This window comes from Octopus sinensis, linkage group LG4 (assembly GCF_006345805.1).
Source record: "Octopus sinensis linkage group LG4, ASM634580v1, whole genome shotgun sequence".
Taxonomy (NCBI): domain Eukaryota; kingdom Metazoa; phylum Mollusca; class Cephalopoda; order Octopoda; family Octopodidae; genus Octopus; species Octopus sinensis.
In genome coordinates this window covers 15,126,621-15,144,604 of record NC_043000.1, presented here as the reverse complement: position 1 = coordinate 15,144,604, position 17,984 = coordinate 15,126,621, and the positions used below count along the sequence as shown (strand labels likewise).

Sequence of the window (17,984 nt, the reverse complement as noted above, 5' to 3'; positions counted from 1 at the left end):
TGTCAAAGCAAAGTGAAGAGATATTACTAAAGCAATGGACCACAGATAAGAAGGCAATGAGATTCAGTAAACGATCCTCTACAATCTGAATCAATGATCCTAGACATTATTAGCTGGGAGATGCGTAATTGAGAAAATATTTCAGCTTTATAAAAAATATTTTAATACATGTTAAATTTATCACTTTCAATTTAGTGTTTAAATTGGTCAAAAATAGAGAGAAAGACTAAGAGAATATAGAAAAAAAAATCCCTCGTTAACAATGTCCTTGATTTCTGAGTAAATGTTCTTGTGATAGAAAGCCCATTTCTCTATCAACTAACTAATAAGAAATGTTAATAATTGGCAATAACAGTAATAATGAAAATAATGCATAACACAGAAGAGACAAAATTTTACCAATTCACTAAGAATTAATTTATTATATAAATCAATCAAAATGGACAGGTTATCTATAAAAACAAATCAAGAGAGAAAATAAAATACTAGATTTTCTAATGGGAAGGTTTGATGGCAGTGCATTAGTTTTCACATTTCATGTTACTATTTGTTCTAAGCAGATGAATAATAACATGCCAGTGATAAACATACTAATTACCTCAGATATCTGTTGCATCCTAACTTATGCAGCATAAACTCTGATTAACAAACAGTGTATCTGATGATGATGAGGATGATGCTATACCACAGCTGTGCCAGCAGAATTTATCTGATTAGTTTACCTATAAACGTTTTTTTTTTTATTTTAAATTTAGCTAAAAGGATGAAAATAGTGCATATTTTGAATAAAAGATTCTTATATATGAACTGGAATTGAAAACAGTCAAATTGCATGCATACACACAGTCACTTGCACGCAGCCACGTTTAAAAAAAAAGGCTTTAGTCCATTCTTGGACCCGACTTAGGTGATGTAAGACTATTAGGTGATATAGATGAAGATGAGAAGTCTTTTGATGCCAACATACTGCTCCTAGCATTATTCAGATGTATTTAAAGGGATCCTGAAAACAAAAACATATACATTTTACTTTATGAATTCTCAGTACAATGGAAGGAGACAACATACTCATAAACAAATTGTTATTATTTAACTCACAATATCATCCATTTCTTAACATTTTAGCAACTGATTTAGGATTTTTTCTATCATGCAGAATCACCGTGAGGAAAAATTCTCATGTTCTCTTGTTGATTACCTTTTGAAATCATTATATGAAAATAAATCTTCAGTAATCTGATCTAATTAATAACTGAAGTTGTATATCAAATGTTCATGGAAGGAAGATTTTGATCCTCTATGAAAAAAAGAGTTTGAATTTTCTGCAAATTAAAAGGTCACATAAGCCAAAGCTGATATTGAAGCATGAAGTGGCCCTTGGACCTCTCAGATCATGTCAAATTATCTGGCCTTTGCTAGCATGGAAGCTGGAGGTTAAAAGATGATTGCTCCTTAACCCTTTAGCATTTAAACCAGCCATATCCGGCCCAAATATTCTGTTTTGACATTGAAACTGGCCAGATCCAGGCTCTCCCACCTACCCTACAATGTCATTCTAAAAATAAACAATCACCTCTTTGAAACCTCAAAGCTATGAGATAATGCATGATTAGTACAAAACAATGTGAATAAATAAGCATTGTGTTTAACAGAGTAATCTGAATGCTAAATGGTTAAATTGCCATCAATAAGTCTTTGTAGAAAGGATTTAAACCAGTAAATCTTAATTTTGAGATTAACCAAGAATTGATGGTTACTGCTGATAGAACTCTATACAGGATGTGCCTGAAGACTACACCTACAAGCTTCCTATAAATAGTGGGTGGAGAAAATAGATGGATTGATGGAAATATTTTGCCAAATATTGTTTACACACTTGAAAACAGAAAATCCAGTTTTAAGTCCACCATGAGTCACACTTGATTTCTATTTATTTATTGTATTCAAAATTCATTTCAGAGTCACTCTTATAAAACCTGAAACATGTATATTAAAAAAAAAAAAAAAAAAAAAATGTGAGAGAAATACCGGAGAATTGATCAAACATGTCACTTTGAAATAACCAAAAAGTTCAATGTATGATAGAGTTTTAATAAAATTACTGAAATGTCTTACTTATTCTTTCCTGGGCCTTCCTGGTCTCCTCTTTCCACGCCCAGTTACCTGAGAGAAAGAAATGGTTAACACAGGATTATAAATTAGAACAACAACACTTCTCCAAAACTATGAAATTCAGTGCTCTACCGAGTACATAAACAAGTACCAAAAAGGCATTTAAAACAAATTATACATTCACATTAATCTTATCTAATCTGGCCTTCAATAGTAATGGCAAAGGAGGCGCAATGGCCCAGTGGTTAGGGCAGCGGACTCGCGGTCGTAGGATCGCGGTTTCGATTCCCAGACCGGGCATTGTGAGTGTTTATTGAGCGAAAACACCTAAAGCTCCACGAGGCTCCGGCAGGGGGTGGTGGTGAACCCTGCTGTACTCTTTCACCACAACTTTCTCTCGCTCTTTCTTCCTGTTTCTGTTGTACCTGTATTTCAAGGGGCCGGCCTTGTCACTCTCTGTGTCACGCTGAATATCCCCGAGAACTACGTTAAGAGTACACGTGTCTGTGGAGTGCTCAGCCACTTGCACGTTAATTCCACGAGCAAGCTGTTCCGTTGATCGTATCAGCAGGGACCCTCATCGTCGCAACCGACGGAGTGCTCCTATTAGTAATGGCAAAATGACAGACACCATGTTGTAATTGTAACACCTCCCTCAACATAAAAATGTAAATTTCCCAAAACGAAACTGAAAGAGGTTAAAAGGGAAACTTCAATACCTTTTTCGGCTTGTTCTCACCATCTTCAGTCTGAAAAAGAGAGAAAAATGATTACATAACATTCGAATGAATGTATTTGATCAGGTATGGCTGTACGGTTAAGTTTGCTTTCTAACCACTGTGGGTTCAGTCCCACTACATGGCACTTTGGGCAAGTATTTTTTTTTCTATAACCCCAGGCTGACAAAAGCCTTGTGTGTGCATTTGGTAGATGGAAACTGAAAGAAGCCATTGTGAGTGTGTGTTGATTTTGCCTTTCATCATTTAAAGGGGCAATAAAATAAGTATCGAAATTGATCAAAAATCAATGGAAATTGTAGTTGTGATACCAGTGCCATGAAAAAGAAGCATCCAAACGTAGCCGTTGCCAGCGCCGCCATGACTGGCTTCTGTGCCGGTGGCACGTAAAAAGCACCCACTACACTCACAGAGTGGTTGGCGTTAGGAAGGGCATCCAGCTGTAGAAACACTGCCAGATCAGACTGGAGGCTGGTGCAGCCTCCTGGCTTCCCAGACCCTGGTCAAACCATCCAACCCATGCTAGCATGGAAAGCAGACGTTAAACGATGATGATGATCAGTTGAGCACTGGGGTCAACGTAATCGATTTACCCTTTCCCCAAAACTGCTGGCCTTGCCCCAAAATTTGAAATCAATATTTGGCATGATTGTTTTAAACAGCCTTCATCATAAAAGCATCTCTAGGAACCATTGAACAGAACTTGAATAAATGAATATTAATTTGATATTCGTCCAATGTTCTAGAAAAACACTTATGCTACAGTGATATAGTACTATGCCTACACAAGTGGAAGACCAGATTCATAAATTTCAAAATGGTAGGCTGACTAAATTTTATGAATTACAACAGTGAAGGTGTGTGGCCGAGCATACCAAACATAATCCTACAGCAAAATCTTTATAGAAAAAAAACTACATAATTCCCATATCCTGGAAGAATTGAAACATCTAAAAATGTTTTTAAAGAAAGCACAGCTTACAGGCTTTATACGTGGTCTTCCTCTAGATTTCTTTACCATATCCTAAGAAAGTAAAGAAAAGGCACAAATAACTAAATGAATGAAAAGTTTATCATTTCAGAAATAGTGCACCCAGTATGGAAAGAAAATGTTACAACCCATTAACCCTTTCGTTACTAACCCGGCCGGGTAAAATTTTTTGGTTCATAATACCAACCTGGCCGAGAGAACCTGTTGTTATTTAAATGTAAATTTGAGCCTAAATCTCGTTGGTACATTCGTTAAAACATGTGATTTCACTTTGTAAATAGTTGGCTTATAGTATCCGACATTGCTTGACGTGATATCTCAACTCAGTGAATTTTGGAAGATTTCTTTCTACATTTTTTTCGGCATCGATTTTTCTTCAACTTTGAAAATGGATAGGAGTTTCATGTTATCAAGCATTGATACCGAATTTAAAGCTTTTTCAACAGAAAATAGGGAGATATCGAGAAAAAGAATGAATGAGGTCCAAAAGCACGTGATGTACAATAATGAATAGGATATTTTTTTTATCCGTTAACCGAAAGCAGCGATTCCGAAGAAACAAAGCGGCGTTGGCGACAGCAAAGACGACTTTACATCGGAATGAAGTAAAAAAACTTTGAAAATGTTTTTATTAGCAATTTTTCTGAGGAGATAGAGTTTATCTATAGTCTTTCTTAGGAAGCGAAACCATTAGACTTTATTTTTTTCAGTATGCTTGTTTGGAGTGATCACTGTGGAAGCAAACTGTTTCGCAGATTGTAAACAAACACAAAATGGGGGATCAAAGTTCGGAAAATTTGTGAAGTAAATACTGGGTACTGCATGGATTAAGTTTTTATAAAGGGAAACTAATGTTAGTCAGCATGGCTTAGGGAACAATGTGGTCTGGAATTTATCACTTCCATACCATAACCAGGGCCGTATATTATTTTTTGACCGATTTCTTTAGTTCGGTCAAACTTGCGGTGGATTCCAGTTTATTCCACTTTTATGGTACACCTGTTGTGCATTAAATTCAACTGATGATCTAGTGATGTGCACAATTCTTCTTTATCAAAATCTTGTTGCATACCCATTTGAATATTAGCTGATGATTCATTTTCTATGGTGATGTTTAAACAAAATTTTAATATTTTTACCTTTTGCTCATTTTAAAATTTTAATATTTTTACCTTTTGCTCAATTTACCTGTAATTAAAGTCACTTTGAGACAAAAGTTATGCAATAGAATTGATTAAGAACCCTTTCTTTAATTATGTTCCAAATACATTAATATGTTGATAAGTAAAAAAGTTACAGTTATTTAATGAAACAAGCCTAAATTCATGATTCATCATCATCATCATCATCAATTTAATTGAAACTCATGAGGGGTGTATTTTGGTCAGAAATATAGTAACGAAAGGGTTAATTAGACAAAACTCTTCTGGACTCTGTACAATGGACAATTAAGTCAAGGACAAAAGGAATACCAGACATAAAGGCCGGTTACTACAGGCCAAAAGAGCCTACAAAATGGGATGTAAAAGAATAAAATCTCTGATGCAAAAGTTAGGTGCTGCAGTGGTTTTAACTTTCACTGCAGAAGGGAAGAGAAACAACTGTGCTTGTGAGTGTGACCAAGGGTATGATGTGGTCTTGAAATTATTACTCTCTTGCAATTGCTGCAGTGTTCTTAGCAAAACACTCCATTTCACTCCACTCCAGCCCACTCAGCTGTAACCCTACCTGCAAAGGAGTAATCTTCCAATCAAAGGGAATGTTGGCCTGCTCACCGAGCCAGTGCAGTAGCATCATTTAAAAGCTAAAACAATGCAAAGCACATTGTGATCAGCAATTCATAACAATATTTGTTTGGTCAATCACATGATCACAGCAGTGAAGTTAAGGACTTTGGAAGAAAAATACTACAAATTTTTAGAAATAAAACTCCAGATAATTTTGTGAACAAATCTTCAAATTTGTGCTTTTGTACATATGGTTGCCAAAATAACCATTCTGAAGTACAAATGAGGTACTTACAATGCTCTCAAGCATGCATCTACCATCTTCAGAGAAATACCATCACTAAACATGACAAGGTTTAACTTTTTAGCATTTAAATAGGCCATATCCAGCCAAAATATTCCACCTGTTTTATGTTCAAACTGTGGTACGTAAAAAGCACCCACTACACTCATGGAGTGGTTGGCATTAGGAAGGGCATCCAGCTGTAGAAACACTGCCAGATCAGACTGGAGCCTGGTGCAGCCTCCTGGCTTCCCAGACCCTGATCGAACTGTCCAACCCATGCTAGCATGGAAAATGGACATTAAACAATGATGATGATGATAGCCCGATTTAGGATCTTACACCAATCCTACAATATCATTCTAAAAATTAACAGATTCCTCATCAAAATCTCAAAGCCATGAGATATACAGGATTAATTCAAAACAATCTGAATAGACAAGCATTACTTTTGACAGCACAAAAGGGCACCACATTGCAGAATAACTAGGTCTGAATAAAAAAATAGTTTTGTCACAGCTAGTGACCCTTTAATCATAGATTTGCTGTGACTAAATACTAACATTCAAGTCAATCTAATCTAAAGAGAAAATAGACTTACTGCATTTTTGCGTGGTCTGCCCCTTGGTCTTTTTTCTTTATGCACCATCTGGAAAAACAAATAAATCACATAAGTAATGTATAACAAATTAACTAATAATGAAAAAACAACAAATACAATAATAAAGACTAATTGAACACTATTTAGATTTAATCTACAAACTGGATATATAAACGACATTTTATATGCTCTGACTCAACATAAAACAGAATGTGTCCTCCAGCAAGAAGCGTATTCTGCTCAGGCCCTTTTTTCTCACATTCTCGAATAAAGCTCCTACACCCCACCCAGGGTTCATAATCTTGCAAGCTACATGGTGACCTCACTAGTGCTGGGTGGTAAAAAAAAAAAAGCACCAATTACACACTGTGAAGTGGTTGGCATTAGGAAACCATGCTAAAGCAGACACTGGAGCATAATGCCATTCTTGGGTCCATCAGATCCTGTCAAACTGTCCAATCCATGCCAGCATGGAAGGTGGACATTCAAATGATGACAATGATGATTGTTTGTAACAAACTCAACTTCAAAAGAACAAAATATGGCTACTTTGGTAATAGTTAGTCATAACGAACTAAAATCTGGTGCTAGTGGTACTGTATTATTTGTGTTTAATTTTAGAATGGCACACTGTTTTACTTTTGTCATCCTCAGTTATAAACAAATTTTAAAATTCCTTCCTAAAAGATATTTCTGATTCTAATATGGAACATTTGATTAGAAATAGAAAGCTATTTTGTTTAAAAACATCTCCTTTATTTCCATCCAATTTCCCCGAGGATATGTGCCTAATGGCATACTTCTGAAAATCTGAACACTGATAGGAGTTACTGAAGCAAAACCACTCATTAATTACTATTAGACATTTATTTTAATTAGAGATATAGTGATGAAAGAGTTACAAGAACCAATTTATACTACAATACCTAGCATACCAAACATAATCCTACAGCAAAATCTTTATAGAAAAAAAACTACATAATTCCCATATCCTGGAAGAATTGAAACACAACTAAAAATGTTTTTAAAGAAAGCACAACTTACAGGCTTTATACGTGGTCTTCCTCTAGGTTTCTTTACCTTGTTATGATCCTAAGAAAGTAAAGAAAAGGCACAAATAACTAAATGAATAAAAAATCTATCATTTCAGAAATAGTGCACCCAGTATGGAAAGAAAATGTTACAACCCATTAATTATACAAGACTCTTCTGGACTCTGTACAAAGGAACAATTAAGTCAAGGACAAAAGGAATACCAGACATGAAGGCCGGTTACTACAGGCCAAAAGAGCCTACAAAATGGGATGTAAAAGAATAAAATCTCTGATGCAAAAGTTAGGTGCTGCTGTGGTTTTAACTTTCACTGCAGAAGGGAAGAGAAACAACTGTGCTTGTCAGTGTGACCAAGGGTATGATGTGGTCTTGAAATTATTACTCTCATACCATAACTGAAGCTGAATATTAAATTTTGATCAGTTCCATAGTTCAATCAGGCATGTAGAGGATTTAACTGTGACAACATACAAATAATACAGTTTTAAAAATAAAAAGGTAATCTAAAAGCAGAAAGGAAATTTGCTACTGACTGCACAGATATAAGAGGTAAATTCATTCTCTGTCTACATATGCATGACATATGAATGAAAATGGTACACCATTTGCAAATATCAATTACAATGGTAACATAGACTGTATAGATTGGTTGAATCAGATGAGACGCTGTAACTTGGTTGAAAGATTGGGCAGTAAGTAGTGGTAATACTTGGTTTAATATACAGTAAATATGAATATTTTTATGATTATTTACTATATACTGAATAAAGAGAAGTTCAAAAGTAATACAACCATTTTCAGTTTTCAAGTTGATGTTGCAGTGCAATTGAGAACAAATCATTTGTAAAAAAAATTATAAAATAAAGAGGCAAGGTGGAGAGTCAGTTGTGAGAAAGGAAAAAAGTCTGAAAGAAGGATATAACTTTAAATTCAGCCAACCTCTGTAAAACAAGAGGGAAAGGGAAACAAATTCAAAGATTGCAAGATTGGGTGCAGAGAATATGATTTCCCAGTTGTATTCTGCAAATGCTTACAGTAGGAAAAAGAAAACACCTGATGAGCAGTCAACTGAAACAACTTTCTGCTGTACATATTCTGCAAGAATGCATTATGAAAGGAGGATATTCTACATTTTTCCATGAAATTTTGATTGGCACGACTGCATGGTTAAAAAGCTTGCTTTGTAACTTCATGGACTCAAAGTTCAATTCCAATACAACACAGTACTGGGCAAGTATCTTTTACCTTAGCCTCATGTTCAATAATAACTCGCAAGTAGAATTTGGTAGAGGGAAACTGTGTGAAAAGTCGAATGTGTATGTATATCAGTGTATACACACACATATATATATATATATTTACACTTTATAGATTTATATTGGTGTAGGAAATAAACACCAAGAAAACAAAAAAAAAAACTTTACAGGTGAAGTTCCTTGCATTAGGTTTCACACTCCATCAAAAATACACAGTAAATCAGGGATTGTCCAATTGGAAACATGTAACCAACAACACTAGTGTTCACAAATTGCTATAAAAAAGTATCATATCAATTTTCATTTTATAAAACAAACTTTTTTTAAAAGCTATTTTACCTTTATGCGTAGCCTGTATTACAGGCTCAAGCTCCCCTGAAAATGCTACAATTCATCTACTTAATGTATATGAATACTAGCTAATTCATTTCTATCACTTACCTTTTTTTCACGTTACTTATGTAATCAGAGATGGTACTAGATTTGCATATATTAAATACTCTTCCCTCATCCACCCATCACAAACCTATGGTTCTGGGTTCAGTCCCACTGCGTGACACCTTGGGTAAGTGTCTTCTACTATAGCCTCGGGCTGACCAAAGCCTTGTGAGTGGATTTGGTAGGCGTAAACTGAAAGAAGCCCGTCGTATATATATATATATATATATATATATATATATATATATATATATGTGTGTGTGTGTGAGTCTATGTTTGTCCCCTCAACATCGCTTGACAACCGATGCTGGTGTGTTTACGCCCCCATAACTTGGCAATTCAACAAAAGAGACTGGCAGAATAAGTACTAGGCTTACAAAGAATAAGTCCTGGGGTCGATGCTCCAGCATGGCCACAGTCAAATGACTGAAACAAGTAAAAGAGTAACTATGGTACCTGTTACACTCTTACCATCACACTTTTCAACTGGATTGGATTGAATTACTTGTGTTCAGTCCACTGCAAGATGAGGGCCTCAGTATGTTCTCTCCACCAGAGAATAGCTTGAGATCATGCTGGTCTGATGAGCCTACACTACCACAACAATTCAACATGGTTTGGCAAAGGGAGGCAGATTTTTGTACTCATACCCAGGAGTAAAGCTGATTACATTGACCCCAGTACTCAACTAGTACTTATTTTATTGACTCCAAAAGGATGAAAGGCAAAGTTGACCTCATAACAGAAAGATAGATGAAATACTAAGCACTTTGCCTGGCTCACTGCCATTTCTATGCTTCCAGTAATCACTCCATCCCTCCAGACCACATTACAGATATCCCTCACTCACCCTTACCATTGTCCACCTTTATTTCTCGCCTTTTCTATCTCTCCCAACCATCATATTCCTGCTTCTTTTATCTTAGTATTCTGTCACAGATCTACTTATTGTTTTACTCAATCAGATTGCCTTGAGTAAAACACATCCTACAGTAGCAAGGACTCTACTTAAGTATAAGGCCACTTCACAAAGGCTGATGCCATAATAAAATGCACCCAACTAACATTGTAAAGTAACCAGTGAGTAGAGACAATTTAAGTCACGAGAACCCTTTAGTCTAGTTGAGGAGATGACTGACCCTAGTTTTGGCATCATGACAAAATACACCAAGTACACTGTAAAGTGGTTGGTGATAGAAGGGGCATCAAGCTATAGAAACCAAGCCAAAAATGACATACAAGCAAGATGTGGCCCTTCAACCTGTCTAAGAGAGTAGTAATTCTGAATAAGAACTGGCTCGAGTTGTGATAACCCTCCTAACCAATGCCAACATGGAAAGTGGATATTGATGTAAATATGATGATGAACTCATTCTAAAAGGTGATATTTAAACAAAATTTTAATAAACTTACATTTCAATGAATTTACCTGTAATTAGAGTAGATTTAAAAAGCAAAAAAGTTCCATCACAGATGGATGGAAGCACTCCATCGGTTACGACGATGAGGGTTCCGGCTGATCCGATCAACGGAACAGCCTGCTCGTGAAATTAACGTGTAAGTGGCTGAGTACTCCACAGACACGTGTACCCTTAACGTAGTTCTCGGGGATATTCAGCGTGACACAGAGAGTGACAAGGCCGGCCCTTTGAAATACAGGTACAACAGAAACAGGAAGTAAGAGTGAGAGAAAGTTGTGGTGAAAGAGTACAGCAGGGATCACCACCATCCCCTGCCGGAGCCTCGTGGAGCTTTAGGTGTTTTCGCTCAATAAACACTCACAACGCCCGGTCTGGGAATCGAAACCACGATCCTACGACCACGAGTCCGCTGCCCTAACCACTGGGCCATTGCGCCTCCACTCCATCATATACATAAAGACACTAAATTTATAAAAATGTACTCGGTTAAGCATTATACAGCTTAATAAATATGTCTTCCACATTTCAAAAATAGTAACTACAATAATTAGCACAAATATTATAGAAGATATGCCCAAGTAGAAATTACAAGTTGTAATATAACTTACAACTGGATGAATTCTTGGCCTTCCTCTTGAACGACCTGTTGGAACCCACTGAAAAAGGGAATACAGAAGATTACTTTTTATCTATTCATAGAAATGAAGTTAATACAGCAAAATATTTACTAATATATTCATTAAATACTTGTAATCAATCTGCTTTTAAAATTCAAATTCTGCAATCATTTACCTCATGATCATGTATATTTCATTACATTATACTTAAACTAGCAGTATCGCCCGGCGTTGCTCGGGTTTGTAAGGGAAATAACTATACAACATTTTTAGAGAGTTATAGCCAAAAAATGCATTAAAAATAGAAAAAATATGATGGTAAAATTTTTTTAAAAATCGTTGACTCATCGTAGACATTTTTAGAGAGTTACTTCCCTTTAAAAAAATATGCATGAAAATGGAAAAAAATGATGGTAAATTATTTTTAAAATCGTAGACTCATGCTAATACCCAGAAGGGCTCGATATGAATCACGACTATAAGATACCCAGTTTTGATTAAACTGCACCGCAAAATGTGGGAGTAGTTAGGAATCTAAATCGAAGGGGACAGACACTCACACAACTACAGTTTTATATATAAAGATATCATCTTGATAGACTAAGCTTTGTGAAAAAACAAAGCAATATCTTAAATAATTGCAAACTATGTGGTTTGGGGTTCAGTTCCACCGATAGGTTACCATGGACAAGTGTCTTCTACTATAACCCTGGGCCAACCAATGTCTTGTGAGTGAATCTGATACATGGAAATTGTGTGCGTCTCCTCACCACTGCTTGGTAACTGCGTTGGTTTGTTATGTCCTCACAACTTTAGAGGTTTAGCAAAAGAGACTGTCAGACTTTAAAAAAATAAGTACTGGGGTCAAATTGTTCAATTAAAACCCTTGAAAGCAGTGCTCCAGCATGGTCACAATTGAATGACTGAAACACGTAAAAAGAGAAGTCAATAACAATACGAAGGGTTGCAACATTTGTTACACAAGTGCAGTATATTTTGCATTTTGATAAATTGCCAGATTTCTTGAAATCCCACATTCATCATCAGATCATTTACTGTTCACATAATACAATTCCTGTCTGCTTAATCATTTCATACACATCATGGTAAATATCCTTATTGATCCTACAATTAATTGAATATTTTCGTCTAGGTTATTTCATTAGAGTGCAGGAAACTCTGGATAGAGATAGTACCTCTGAAGCATACCAAGCTGCTCCCTACCTGTTCGGGTGGACAGGCATCATTGGTTTTCACTCACTCCTTAAATCTCTTATGCACTGGTTCCAAGTGCCACACCCTGGTACCACACCTCAACTGGTGGGCTAAAGTACATGATATGTTGGCTAAGTGTCCAAGACTGAAAGCAACCCACACTATCTTTTATGGACCTCAGCTAGTAGACAAGAGAGACAGCTCCACTTATAGTCTCTTTCCTAAATACACATGGCTAGGCTTCAGGTCAGGACCCTGTCCCTGGAAAAACCACAAGCTAAGAAAACAGTGCCACAACTGTCTCCTGCTGGAGTCAGTAGGATGGTTACTGACTGATCCTGTCAGAATACTTTGATTGTTTTATGCATCACCTGACGTGAAAGTACCCAAGTCTCAGTAAAATCATTTCATTAAAACCTTTTCATTAAAAGTAAAAGTTCTTGACACACCAACCAACAAAAAAACTGGTCATAGTATATTAAAATTATACATATATAAACTAAACTACAGACACATTCAGAACATAATTCTTATGATGACATAACAAGATATCTGTAAAATTTCATTATTTACAGAAACACAAGTACATTTTTGACAGGAACTTGATTCCTGTCCAATGTACTTATGAAGCAAATTTGTTCCTGATGGGGTACTCAAACGCAGGGCAACAAAATATGGATGATTGAAGCAACTATTCCAGTTTAGTAATCTTCACAGCCCTTAAGATAATAATAAACAAGAGTAACTATATAATATGTATGTACATACCTTCTTCTTTTCAGATTCTGGTTTCCTAGGTCTACCAGGGCTTTTCTTAACTTTCACCTGAAAATAATAAAGAAAAATTCAAAACTATTGAAAGACATATTGAAGAGAACAGAATCAATGAATTTTTTTTCACATTGAAATTCCTCCACCCCTTTCCATGACTTTCGTTTCTTTCTTATATCACCTATTTGCTACATGTTTCTGTCAAACTTTTGCTCAACTCATTTCATGTTATCCTCTAAGAATTACTCTATGCCTTCCTAATTTAATTAGACCTCAACAAAGTATGGTCTTCAAACATCTCTGCTAGATCTGTACTAATTGAATATCTATATGCATGCACAGTAGCGGGCACGGTTCTGCTAATCTGCAAACAGCTAATTAGTAAAGCTAACTTTTCCTTTAGTGGATTAGCATCTCTGCTAACTTTGGAAACTGTTAACAGACGAATTAGCTCAAGCTAAATTTAGTTCCGCAAACTTTAAATCTGCTAACAAAATTCATACGTTTGTTCCTGTTTGTTGTGGGCATGTCTTGAAGCATCCATCAGGCACGTTATTGTTTATGAAGGGCAACCATCATCATGTCAAGGTGATGGAGAAGGCCCAGCCAGAATAGTACACCTTGACTGTCATCTGATTTTGGCATGATCCCTATGCTATACCTTTTAGATTTAATACTTTTTGTACAGTAAATAAAGTGTATGTTGACTGAAAAAAACTAATGCTTAATTTCATTTGTTCATTTAATTATTTGCGTACACCTTTATCATCATTTGATCTTGGCATGCTATACCTTTTTGGAAAGCTCTGTATCTAAGCTTCAACATGAAAATTTCAGCTCTCTTGGTCTGTTTTTAAGGGTTTCAGAGCAAACCAAACCGAAGCTAAATTCGTATGATAAAAGTTAGCAGTTATAAGTTAGCTTTACCTTCTAATTTTTTTAGCGTTTGCGAGGCTAACTTTTTTAGTTAGATTAGCAGTTAGCAAAGCTAACTTTTTGGTTAGCTGCGCTCACCATTGTGCGTGCGCAATAATACACATGAACATAATGACAGAGGAAAATTATCTAGGGGTAATAACATTCATATGGAAAGAACATATGGTAATCAAGAAAACTTTTAATTAATGCAAACTCTTCTTGCATAAGTGGTTTACAAAAACTAAATAACGCTACTTCATCTTAATTTCAATTTACTGAATAAACTTGTTTCACATATAGACCATTTCCCTCTTTATCTGTGGACGGTGATCATTTGATTTATAATCAAGAGAATTATGGCTTAAATTTTAAATGAGATATTAATAAAAGTTATAGTTGAGAAAGAAAATACCTCAGTATTGTTATCTGTAGCATCATTGGACTCGGCCTAAAACAGAAGAACAGAAATTAAATCACACGAATACTAGTACCACCAATTTTGTTAAACACCACTCCCTCATGTTATACCAGTAAGTTGTTGGTGATGATAATCCTACATATTGAGAATGACTGCCCACCAAATTCAACTTTTCTAGACCTACATATAACTATGCAGGTCAATACAAGATTCACAAGTTAAATAACACATTGAGCTTGAGTTGAGTTGTGAGAGAAGCAGCATCATGTTGATCACTTTGTAAAGCTTTCTCTGCTCAAGATTATTATTAAGGTTTCAACTTGTGCTGTGATGAATCTTTGAGCTCCATCAGTCACAATCCATCTTCACTTGTGTCGTTTATTTGCCGATGCTTTTCATTCATACACATTAGGTGCTACATGTTTTCAACTTTGCATTATTGTTGAGATACTGCGATCAAATGTCTTGCCTCCTTCCTACCTGTGAAAAATTGTGCAAACCACGTGCTCACAAAACCATTGCAGCTTGTGTGGAGATGTGGATGAAGTTAGATTTTTATTTTTTAGTAAGCCTTGATCATACTCTGCATCGTGGCTGTTTGCCAGCCTGCTCTGGCCCCTATGCCGGTGGCATGTAAAAAAACACCCACTACACTCTCAGAGTGGTTGGCGTTAGGAAGGGCATCCAGCTGTAGAAACCCTGCCAGATCAGACTGGAGCCTGGTGTAGCCTCCTGGCTTACCAGACCCGGGTCGAACCGTCCAACCCATGCTAGCATGGAAAACGGATGTATGATGATATACACACACACACATATATATGCATGTGTATATATATATGTATATACATACATATATATGTATGTGTATATACATATACACATACATATATACTCTCCTTTCCTTCATTCTGCCAGGAGTAAGACTGTTGTGTGGATAAATTTGTACATTTTAAAGGTTAATCCTTTCCCAGTCCTATGTATTACATGTGATACACAAGACAGTAACCCCTGGCATCTGTGCAGGTGGCACATAAAAAGCACCCACTACACTCACGGAGTGGTTGGCGTTAGGAAGGGCATCCAGCCGCAGAAACATTGCCAGATCAGATTGGAGCCTGGTGCAGCCTTCTGGCTTACCAGACCCCAGTTGAACCGTCCAACCCATGCTAGCATGGAAAGCGGACGCTAAACGAAGATGATGATGATGATCCATGCATTCATATATGATACATTTTCCCGATTTTTTTTCAACCACCAGAGTAACTTGGCACTTATGAAAGAAAAGCTTTATATTACTCAGAATGTATGAGGCAAGGCCTAGCTAAAAACTTAAAAACAAGCATGGCCATTTGGGAGAAACTTATAAAAATGCTTTGGACAGGCAAAGGGTTAAACCACACATCACTATATTTCCAACAAATTGCTTACACAATTCAGTTAACTTCAAAACAGTTCAAAAGGGAGGCAAGGTATTATTAACTTTTTAATTAACATCTTAAAAGACAAAGGTTACCCACTGTAATATGTTGTTTTGTATAATAAATTTTTTAACAAAATGTCTTAATTGAAATATGAACCCTTTTGTTACCCTATTCCTGTTAAATTACTTTGCCTTTGTTTCAATTAATCTTGAAAATAGTTAAGAATTTAATAAAATGACTTTGCCATAATTAAGATGGTGTTTGGAACATAAATTAACATTTCCATTAAAATTAAATGTTAAGATCACTTTAAACAAGAAATTTGCATCATAGAACTAGGTACAGATAGGCAGGTTGGTATCAAGAGCTAATACAAATATGAGACAGCTAGGTACCAAACTGGTAAATGAAAGAATAGTCAATGACAATAAAAATACCAGTATATTCTTATTATTATTGAGGAATCAGAGTGTAAAAACTACTCAATATTTGCACTGTTACACAACGTACATAAAACATAAGGTGGAGGAGTGGACCAATGTAATTGCACATACAACAGCATAAAATACCAAAAGTATCAATGTAATACTAGTGAAAGTATAGATATTCAAAACATGGCTTAGATTAATGCACCACTCAAAACCCAGATCATTAAGCCAATCACAAATTAAAAGCTCTATGTCCAAAAGGAGAATTTTCTCCAAGGGCTAATTCCACAGCAAAAGGCCTTCTCATGTCCAAACACACCCAGACATGTTAAATAAGATTTTACATGGCTATATTTTATATAACACTGTTTCATGAAACATTATGTAATTCTGGTTTGACCAAGCTTTATGTACTTCATTGTTTTAATAAGAATAATTTCATACTTCACAGGCTGTGAATGACAGATTTGGTTTTTGTAGTTGATGAAGCAACTACAAAAGATGCAGAAATGCATGCATCTCACAATCTGATGACAGCCTAAGATACCATTTTGCACATGTCTAGGAAGATAATTTGCTCCTGGGACTAGTTATGCAGTGAAAGGTCTTCTCATGTTCAAATACACTTGAACACATTAAATATGACCACACACAAATATTTTATTCACTACTGCTTTGTGCAACATTATTCATATAGTTTACATAAACCAAATAAAAAATGTCACACACAACCCATAGTGGAACACAGATATGGTTAACAGTGTGGATACAAATGTTATGAACAAAAGGAATGGCACAGTAAAATCAATAAAGTGACATTCAACCTGCTGTCTGCTTATCCCTTTTGATCCCAATCTGCAATTTGGTTTTATGATACACAACTGCTTGTTTTAGTGTTCATATCTAAATCAAAGCTTTCATAATTTCTTGCAAAAAACATATTACAAACACCAAGTACAAAATTTAGTAACTATGGTCAATATATTTCATCATCATCATGGGCCACAAAAGAGTCGTCATTATTATATATATATATATATATATATATATATATATATATATATATATTATTTCTGACTAAACATAATATTCCATGCCAATTCTTAAAAGTATATTCACAATATTTACCTCCGGTTTCATTTCTTTTGCAACAATCTGCAAAAATAAAAAAATAAAGAGCTCAATTATAAAAAAATATTGAGAAATACTAAATCTACATCCAACCACAAAAATATTTTCCTTAACCCTTTAGTGTTTAACCCTTTCGTTACCAAACCGCCCAAAGCCGCCCGAAAAAAATTTTGGTTAATGAGACCAAACCGCCCAAAGCCGCCCGAATTTACCTATTCATATTTAAATGAGAATATCAGAGCAAATCTCTTTAGTACATTCGTGAAAACACGTATTATACTTCGTAAAGAGTTCAACTACAGTTTTGAACAATAATCGAAGTGTAATTTTAATTCCGTGAATTTTGGGAGATTTTTTTCCGAAATTTGTTCCTATTGTGTTTTCAAAATTTGTAATTCTGACAAAAAATGGATACGAATTTCATTATATCAAGCAGCGAGTCAGAA

General features: G+C 35.5%; 1 protein-coding gene across 4 annotated transcripts in view; it reads right to left on the bottom strand.

Annotated features, from left to right (window-relative positions):
• Positions 1-385: 385 nt before the first annotated feature.
• LOC115210677 (high mobility group protein HMGI-C) overlaps positions 386-17,984 on the bottom strand; it is a 37,547-nt gene continuing 19,948 nt past the window's right edge. For 2 of the 4 annotated variants that reach the window (XM_029779348.2, XM_036501793.1), the window contains 10 exons: positions 17,536-17,562; positions 14,553-14,588; positions 13,220-13,276; positions 11,228-11,275; positions 7,496-7,543; positions 6,452-6,499; positions 3,832-3,873; positions 2,832-2,861; positions 2,116-2,163; positions 386-1,003 (listed from right to left, as the gene is read on the bottom strand). In XM_029779348.2, coding sequence (XP_029635208.1) covers positions 2,116-2,163; positions 2,832-2,861; positions 3,832-3,873; positions 6,452-6,499; positions 7,496-7,543; positions 11,228-11,275; positions 13,220-13,276; positions 14,553-14,588; positions 17,536-17,562 — 384 coding nt within the window. In that variant the 3' untranslated portion in view covers positions 386-1,003. The remainder of the gene's footprint in view (positions 1,004-2,115; positions 2,164-2,831; positions 2,862-3,831; positions 3,874-6,451; positions 6,500-7,495; positions 7,544-11,227; positions 11,276-13,219; positions 13,277-14,552; positions 14,589-17,535; positions 17,563-17,984) is intronic. The other 2 variants (XM_029779349.2, XM_029779350.2) reach the window with 2 other exon arrangements.